The sequence below is a fragment of the Lactuca sativa genome, chromosome 3 (genome assembly GCF_002870075.4).
Source record: "Lactuca sativa cultivar Salinas chromosome 3, Lsat_Salinas_v11, whole genome shotgun sequence".
In the NCBI taxonomy this organism is placed as follows: domain Eukaryota; kingdom Viridiplantae; phylum Streptophyta; class Magnoliopsida; order Asterales; family Asteraceae; genus Lactuca; species Lactuca sativa.
In genome coordinates, this window is record NC_056625.2 from 9484876 (window position 1) to 9494762 (window position 9887).

General features: G+C 30.9%; 2 protein-coding genes across 2 annotated transcripts; both read right to left on the reverse strand.

The window, feature by feature from the left end:
* Positions 1 to 1642: 1642 nt before the first annotated feature.
* Positions 1643 to 6487, reverse strand: LOC122197080 (uncharacterized). The gene is made up of 7 exons (XM_042900539.2): positions 6382 to 6487; positions 3431 to 4299; positions 3115 to 3342; positions 2343 to 2994; positions 2060 to 2240; positions 1857 to 1976; positions 1643 to 1780 (listed from the first exon to the last, which is right to left on the reverse strand). Exons 1-4 carry the CDS (start codon positions 6485 to 6487, stop codon positions 2500 to 2502), a joined length of 1698 nt encoding a protein of 565 aa, XP_042756473.2. The 3' UTR covers positions 1643 to 1780; positions 1857 to 1976; positions 2060 to 2240; positions 2343 to 2499.
* Positions 6488 to 7044: 557 nt separating this feature from the next.
* LOC111920806 (short-chain dehydrogenase/reductase 2b) lies at positions 7045 to 8700 on the reverse strand. Its single transcript, XM_023916374.2, has 4 exons — positions 8565 to 8700; positions 8224 to 8464; positions 7669 to 7926; positions 7045 to 7583 (listed from the first exon to the last, which is right to left on the reverse strand). Exons 1-4 carry the CDS (start codon positions 8675 to 8677, stop codon positions 7203 to 7205), a joined length of 993 nt encoding a protein of 330 aa, XP_023772142.2. The 5' UTR covers positions 8678 to 8700; the 3' UTR covers positions 7045 to 7202.
* Positions 8701 to 9887: the final 1187 nt, after the last annotated feature.

The following is a 9887-nucleotide window of genomic DNA, read 5'->3' on the forward strand; positions in this document are numbered from 1 at the left end:
GTCCAAATCATGATCTACCGACCAGAGCAGATCATTTCAAGCAGCTTTTAGGTGTGGTTGGTCCTGATGTAGAATCTGATGTTAATGACATTCAGAATCCTACAGATATTCGTAACAAAGGCTGCGGTAGTCGTGGGAAAAGATTAAAATCTACAAAAGAGATGATTGAGAAGGAAATCTCGAAACCTAAGAGAAAATGTGCTACATGTGAACAGATGGTTCATCATGACAAAAGAAATTGTCCTCTAAAGAACACCAAGAAATAAGTTCCTTGTTTTTTTTTTGAGTTTATTAGAATGACATTTGATTTAATTCTGTCGATTCACACTTATTGTTATCTTTTATGTCGTTCAATAAAGTATTCACTTTTATTACTATTGACGATGACATTGTCAATCAACATAACAATATTTATATTATCTTATTACTTAAAAATACTCATAAAACGTAATACAAAAATTCATTCCATTGACTGTATAAATTCATTATTTTCAAAAATTCTAATACAAAATTTTCATCGATTGTATAATTTACAGCAACATATAAAACTTCTTTCAATCATTTTAAGATTGATTTTAATGTTAACAAAAATGTTTTATTATTTACTGTAATATACAAACGATACATGCAATTTGTAGACAAGAATTCATTATATTTATATTCTGTTTCATAATATCTACATAACGTATTCTAACAGGATCATAACAAATACTACCTTGCATCATCATCATATAATTTGTAAAAAAAATATTCTAGTCACAATAGTCACAAAACATTATTAACCACAACATTGAATTATATTAACAAGATTATTAGAAACAAAAAAACATCAACACGTGCATTAGTAATGTTAAGTTGCATTATATGAAAACTACATTACTAACAAGAACCTTTGATTTTCACAATGCACAACATCATCATCCCAGAATTTAAACAACGCATCAAGACACCCATTATACGAAAATTAACATTCCATTATAACATATATCGAATACTACTGATAACATTACTTCATAACGTTTGATAGACAATCTTCTTTTTCAAACATCTAACATAAGGCAGAGTCATGTTTCAACATTCAAAAAAACAAGTTCAGCTCATGACATATCAAAGTTTATCTGTCAACTTATTAAATACCACGCCAAATTCTTACCTACGACCCTTTGTTTTTCTTTTTTTCTTCCTGTTTTCAGCTGACTCTCTTAGAAGCATATCTTGTTCCAAAATATCAAGCTTACGAAACGCTTCAAAATCTTTAACTATCATACTCTTGAACTTATTGAAATCAGATGTCAACAATCTTGCCATGTATTTCGTCCTTAGCTTAATTGTAGCACTCACATCAGCAGGCATTTTACCTGTAAGACCACACTCCTAACGCCCTTCATATTCCCCCATGTACGTTTCCATATGCCTCATGAGGTATATTCCACATTCTGTTCCAGCTTTTTCGACTAGCCAAGATATGTTCATCACACGTGCTGTTTTAAAAGTTAACATTTTTGCCATTGGATGATGTTGTGATGTCAAGTAGTTGCAAAACAGTTTTTTCTGGCATTAATTACAACAGATACATAAAAATACTCTTATAATATTCCTTAGAATGGAAAACTATTAATCAAAAATTTATTGATTATCTTACCACCAGGTTTGGTAGCATGCCATACTTTCTTTCCAAAGTTCCTATTCTCTTCACATGATCTACTATGTAGTACAAACTTGATCTCAGATCAAAGATGAGTAAGTAATACTTTCCATCATCAACTATTGGGAAGAGAACCTTGTACACATTAAAAGAAGAGGTTAAGTTAATATTAATTGATGCCACAAATATTATATTTATAAAATAATCTTACAAGTGCAACGTCTCTAAAACTTGGCTTCACATCAAATTTCTTAGTGTAGATTCGCAATAAAGTAGCAAAAAGCCTACATTTCATATCTTCCGACTTTAGCTCATTCAATATATCTTCTGTCTGAAAAACCCCAACTCAACATCAATATTAATTCTACAGAAATAAATTTGAATTAATAAATTTTTTACAAAATAAATTCATACCACAATAGTTGTATCGAAGAAAAATCTCGAAAGCGATGATTCATCCTTGTAGTTCTCCATTTTATTTAAAAACGCAGCCCAACAATCAATTATTTTAGAATTCAAAAACATTCCATGATTAAATTGATATGCAAAACCCTGGTGCAGCAAATGACCTGTTCCAATGTCCCAAATCTCATCCCTGTGAAAAAAAATATGTATAACATCAATATTAATACATTCATTTTAAAATTATAGAAATATAATAGGTGACACATATATAAACATATATATAAATACAGACCCATCATCTCTTGTAGATGCAAAAACTGAATTGCATATCCATGTTTCATCCTTAGACAGTTTTTCCCCAACCTTAACAATTCTTTCAATATAGGGCGAATGAAATACTTTTTCTTTTTTTTAGGAATACGTTTTTCCCTTTTGTCATTATCATCATATCATCCAGCATTATCAACAGCTTCTCCTATATTTCTTCCTACCAGATTATCCCCACTGATTACTGACATTCGCTTTTTCTTTTTATACACTTGTAACTCAGTTTCATCCAACAACTTGATCATTTCCTCATTCACCCCTGGAAGTCGATAAAACTGAGTCATTGTTAAAGAAGTCGTATCAACAGGTGTGGTATAATTGTCTTCCTTTTCTGTATTAACTTCAGTAAGTATCAATCCTCTAACAGGTGAACTATTTCCTTCACCGCCATCACCTACATCATTCATATTTACCTCATTAAAGCAGGCAGGCTCATGCACTTTTTTGTTACCTGCCCCTTCAAACACTCCCTTAAAAAGTTCATTCATTTTCTCCATCCACTCATTCAGCACCACACTATGAGGGAATTTTAACAACCCATCCTTCAACGCAACCTCCATAGTACTTTTCTCTGTTACAATTACCCCATAACTATGCTCTATTACAGCAGCGTACGCCTGAAACACATATAATTAATAAATGATAACATTACAAAAATGTGTACTATATATTCTATTAGAATATATCATTAACTATTACTTTCAGAATATGTACTTCATAATCTACCATAATATTACCTCTTCATCTCCAAAATCCCTCTTAAAGCTTAGCATTTGCTGTTCTTCAGCTCCTGTTTCATCGCCCATATCGACATCATCATGCTCATCCCGAAACTGCCTCCCGAACCCTCCTAAACTGATTTCCAATTTTTGAACCTCTAACAATTTAGCACCATTTATATGCCCAATAAAAGGAAGCCTTTTGTCTATCTTGATAGAATACTTCATGTTATACACGTACACCAACTGAAAAAAAAAACATTAACTTAATCAATACATCAATAATAAATCGATACGAAATATATACATTCATATAAAAATATTTCAAACTTACAATCAGAAGTGTAATAGGACCACGGTAGTAGCTTGATTTGTCATCCCTTTTCCATAGTTTTCTTCTAGATCCCAAACAATCAAGCATATATTTAAACCAATTTAACTTTGAGAAGTCTTCTACCAACACCAACTTCCTTACCACTTTTATTTGATTTGTTCCCATCAACATTGACTCTATGAAGTCGTTAACAAATAGGGTCAAAAAATTCAGCCTAAACATCAAATTATCCTTCGTTGTAGCCTGAATCCTTCTTAAATACTCCTCACCATTGAACTTATCACCACTATATTGTCCCCTCCATTCTTCTAGAATTTGATTTCCCTTATCACACAATGGTAACTCATTGATGTCTTCTCCACCAAATGGCAACCCCATCATATCATGCACTGTTTGTTCTGTTATCTCAATAACAGAGTTTTGTAGGACAAGTCTTTTCCTATCTGCATCATAAACATTTAAAAGATAGTAGCTAAGTTGTCCCGGATAACTTGTAATATTCACTTGCAGAATTGATCCAAAACCCATTCTCAAGATTTCTTGTTTCTGTTCCGGCGACATTCCCATAACAGCTGCAGTGATGTTATCACATTTCATTCTGGTTGGAAGGTATCTTAAACCAGGTGGGTATTCCTTATTTGTTTTTCTAACATTATCTTCTTTTTCTTCTTTGACAGTTTCAGCAATTCCCTTATTTTTTAAATGTTTTACAATTGGAACTCTATCAAATTGCCTCTTCGACCTTATCTCTCTTTCCAAAATTAGTGCATTTAAAGGTTTAGGAGTTGTCTTTTGTTCAACTGAATTATCAAGTTTTTTCTTTGACCTTCTTTCTCGGTTCAAATGTTCTTCTTCCTGAATTTGTTCTGCTACAAAAAACAATAGATAGCATAAATTTTCATTACAGAGTTAACTAATAAAACAAGTAGGCTAACTTTACAAGAATCAAATACATTTAATTTAGAATTCTATCAAATTCATACAATCAAATTTCCCACTCATATATAATATCACATTCTATTTAGGAGTGTTTAATAGTCAAACAAGTAGACTTATGCTAGCAGAATATCAACCATTTTCAGTTTCATATACACAGAACATTCTTTTAGAATATGAAACATCTAAGCTTATTCCACATACAAAAACTATGAATTTTTCATTTTAAAATGCTAATTAACTACGTAAATATAGAAATTTAGATTACAATTCTACCAGAATATGAAACATGTAACCTTATTCTACATACAGTAACTATCAATTCTTCAGTATCAGTCATTAAACATCTACATACTGTGGTTCCATTAGAATTAAAATTATATATAAAATGCTACTTAACTGCTTCAGTATAGAAATTTATCTTACAATGCTAACTAGTAAAACAAATACACTTATGCTATCAGAATATCAACCATGTTCAAGTTCTTATACACATTACATTCTAATAGAATGTGTTTTTTGCATACTTATTCCAAAGACAAGAACTATGAATTTTTCACTTAAACATGCTAATTAACTATTTAAATATAAAAAAAAATAGATTACAATTCTACCAGAATATTAACAATATTTAGGTTGACATACACAAAACATTCTATTAGAATATGAAACATGAAACCTTATTCAACATACAATCAGTACGATTTTTTCAGTTTTAGGTATTAAATCATATACAAACTGTGATTCCAATACAATCAAAAATATGTATACAATGCTAATACACTACTTCAATATAGAAAAATATCTTACAATGTTAACTAGTAAAACAACTAGACTTATACACATTATATTCTAACAGGATATGAAACATGTATACTTATTCCACATACAAGAACTATGAATTTTTCAGTTTAACATGCTAATTAACTATTTAAATATAAAAAATTAGATTACAATTCTACCAAAATATCAACAACGTTTAGGTTCAAATACTAAGAACATTCTATTAGAATATGAAACATGTAACCTTATTCAACATCTTATCACTACGATTTTTTACAGTTTTAGGTACTAAATTATATACAAACTGTGATTCCATTACAATTAAAAATTTGTATACAATGCTAATACACATAAAATTCTATTAGAATATGAAACATGTAACTTTATTCCACAAATAGAAACTATCAATTTTTCAGTTTCAGATTAAAATACTACTTAACTACTTAAATATAGAAATTTATATTACAAATCTACCAGAATATCAACATTGTTTAGGTTCATATACATAGAACATTCTATCAGAATATGAAACATGTAACCTTATTCAACATACAATGACTGCGATTTTTTCAGTTTTATGTACTAAATCATATACAAATTGTGATTCCATTAGACTTTAAAACCTGTAAAAAAAGCTAACTAACAACTTAAATATAGCAATTTACTTTACAATTTTAACTAGTAAAACAAGCATACTTATTCTAGCATAATAATAACCATGGTCACGATCATATAAACAGAACATTCTTGCAGAATACCATACACAGTGATCTTTCTTTAAGTTTCAGAACATTTTTGATGAATCATATGGTATTATCAAGTTTCTTAATAAAATAAGAAAACATGACACATTTTTCTTCCATATATTACAAATCTACCAGAATATCAACATTATTCTGGTTCATAAACACAGAACATTCTATCAGAATATGAAACATGTAAAAAAGCTAACTAACAACTTAAATATAGCAATTTACTTTACAATTTTAACCAGTAAAACAAGTATACTTATTTTAGCAGAATAACAACCATGGCCACTATCATATAAACAAAACATTCTTGCTGAATACCATACACAGTAACTATTCTTAATAAAATACGAAAAAATGACACATTTTTTCTTCCAGACCACAAATCATACATGCAAATAAAAGATTTTCAAAAACACTTCCTAAATTCTACTACATTTTTCGAACTAAATAAACATTAAATAACACAAAAAAAATTATTACCTTCAGTTTCAGCAACGGAATCATCATTGTCGTCTTCAAGATTTAACGCCGTTTCTACTGTGTTCTTGAACTTTGACTTAAATGAACTGGATCGTGTACTCCTCATTGTTGCAGAATACCGTTAATATAACCCCCAAATGTCGATTTCGTCTTCTAGGGTTAAATGTCGATATTTATAGGGAAAACCTACAAACGATCTTTCGATTTTTCAAGACTGATTACAATAAATCGGAATGTTTTTCAACCTCCTAAGGATTTGGGTTCTTGATTATGAGAGTAAGTGAGATATTTGGGATTATCGGTTGATCATTCCATATTATCCACCGTTTCCTAATTAAATGACGGGGCAAAATACCATTCTACCCTTGTTTGACCGATCAATTGATTAAACCCCATTTATTTGATTTTTTTATATTTAATTTAAAAAGAAAATCACTTTCTTAAATTACCACAAATGATTGGCCTACAATTATTTACATGGGCACACAATACTTATCAAAAACAAAATAACCTAACCCTATATATATATATATATATATATATATATATATATATATATATATATATATATATATATATATATATATATATTTGGTCGAAATAGTAAGAAAGGTAGCAATTTGGTCCACCATAACCACAATTGATTGCATAAGGACTGATAAATGATAATAATGGAAATTTCATCATTTTGCGTATAGGATCAAAACCACAATAAATCCCATGCCTAAGGACTGATTTGTAACAAATATAAAAGTTCGACTGAACCTGCATTTACTTGTAAACTACAGGACCAGTTATGTAATTTAGTATATTTTTTTAAACTAAAACGTTGATTTTTCCGTCGTCCAAAAATATTGACCGGTTGGACTGGCATCCGAGATCAAAGCCAGTCTGACAGGCCCTCTAGCTCCTTCTTCAACGGTGGAGGTTCCTTTAAAACAGCTCATGTCCGTCGAAACAAAACCAGGGCTTACCGAATTCGCAGAAATCGATGGAAAATCCCTAGCCAAGATCCTCGTGTACGCATTCAGAGCCGCTTTCGACACGATATACCCAGAAACATTACTTGACCACCCTTTCTTTTCCAGCAATTCATCATCTTTTGCATCCTTTAAATACTCACTCACAACCTCATCCACCATCTCCTCCCTCAGTCCATCAAGATCACTCAAAATCTTCCTTGCACTTTCGCCATGAACGTTCTGTAAGAAACATAACCATAAAAGTGTAAACGTCAAATCACCAGTAGCCCATGTAGAAATCACTGATGAGGAAAGATTAGCTTACTTGTAGTTGCCCCAATTTGGATGAGACGTTGACTATTTTCGGAGATGTAGATTTAAGAAGAAGTGGTAGCAAGGCTTGTGTGACATGTTTAGCTCCATAATAATTGGTTTCCAAGCACTTTTGGGCTCCTTCAAATGTTTGTGTTGCAAATTTCTTGGACTGATTAGTATTTTCATCAATTACCTCCTTCTTTGAAAGGTTTAAACTCCAAATGGACTCCTCGTCAAAGATTGTACCAGAGACTCCAGCATTGTTCACCTGTTCCAGTAATCTATAAGTTGTAAAACAAAATTTATGCGGGATTTGATTGAATAATGAGACTATTAATGAAAATTTATAGATCGATCCCTTAAATTAAGGGGTAACTCTAAACCTGTCTACGATCAAGAGAGAAAATGAAAATGAGAACTAAACCAACAAATTTGTAGATATATTCATAAAATTAAAGGGTAATTGTGCAGCATAAGTTGTTGTATGAAACCGCCAAAAGGGTAATTTAGAATCTACGATCTGGAACTAATCAGAGAACAAACAACGGGGCTTCACAATCGTTACCAATATATCGAGTTTTCCAAACCGAGCATCAATGAAATTAGCCAAGGAAGCAATACTGGCCGGATCTGTGACATCGAGCTGATGAAAGACGACGTCCAGTAAACCGGAGGAGTGCAATTTTGCGACGGCGTCGACGCCCCTCTTCTCGTCTCTTGCAGTCAACACCACCACAACTTCGTTAGCCAATTGCCGGCATATTTCTAAACCAATGCCTTTGTTTCCACCGGTAACAACAGCAATCCTAAAAATAGTTAGACGATGATTAAGAGATTAAAGAAATTTAAAAGCAAAATGATCAGATTTGAAGTTTCTTAGGGTCGTAACTAGAGAAATATAAATACCTTTTTGACGCCATTTTCTTAAATTCAATCCGTAGGTTAAACTGTTGAATGTTTATTTGGGGTGTTGTTAATGGCACCCGATTTGTATAGTATTTTTGTAAAGTCAAAACCATTTATATATTAATTAAAACCCAAATTGAAAAGACATCTCTTCCAACTTTGTCCCTTTTGGTCAGGTGCTTTTCTTTATAATGTTTCCCACTTTCTTTAATTAATTTAAAATTTTAGAATACCCAGTAAATATATATGTATATATCGAATTACTGATAAGAAAAAACAAAAATTAAATGAAAAAGAAGCACAGGTAATATCAATAAAAATAGGATCAGGGGTAAATCTATATTTGATAACTCTCTAACTATTATCCTTCTTTTTTTTTTTTTTCAAAATAACTATAATATTTGATAAAACGTAAATTATATGTTCGTTTGTGTTGCTTTAAACTAAACAATTTACAACAATTATCTAAAGTCCATAAACTAATGCATGATAGGTATACTTATAAATAAACGTACATAATTAAAATAATTAAAAAAATTAGTTATTTTTGTTTGTTTTTAAATTTTAAATTTTTATTTTTTTAATTTTTAAAGTATAAACTAATATAACATGTTATTTTCGCAACCACGTAATTATAATTATGGTAGGCAAATATGATAGAGTTTTAAATAAATAAATAAATAAATAATATTTTATTACAAAGTTTTTAGAAAAAACATCATAAATAATCCCTCTGGTTTTTTCAGATCTTAATTTTAATCTGTGTGCTTTCAAAACTTTTGTTGTCTGGTCATTATCGCTCACTAAGTTTTGTCCGTTAACCGAAGGATATTTTTTTTCATTTCACTACCACAGGGACTATTTATGACGCTTTTTGTTATTTTAAATGAATAAAATATAATTATTTAATATATAATGGGTCTCTCTCTCTCTCTCTCCCTCTCTCCGATAATCCCACCAGGAATGCCAACCAATTCATCTTTTCCTATGAAATCCCCCACCTCCAGTTGTTTGCTTGTCCCAAAAAAATCAAGAACATAACCATATATTGTTGCATCTTCAAAATTGTGTTCATCCTAATACCAGTATCCAAAACAAACCTTCATCCCCACCTCCTCATCTCCCTCTTCTTCGGTCACATGCCACCATCTTCATCATCGTCATGTAGTTGCTAGGGTTTAGATTAGATTCCAGCGACCATAAACAAACACGTACAAAAGGGTTTTTAAGTATGAAGACCCCATCTCTAACGCTACATCTATGTGTGTTATGAGTGTAACGACCCAAAATTCGACCCAAAATTTTTTGTTTAAATAATACAAA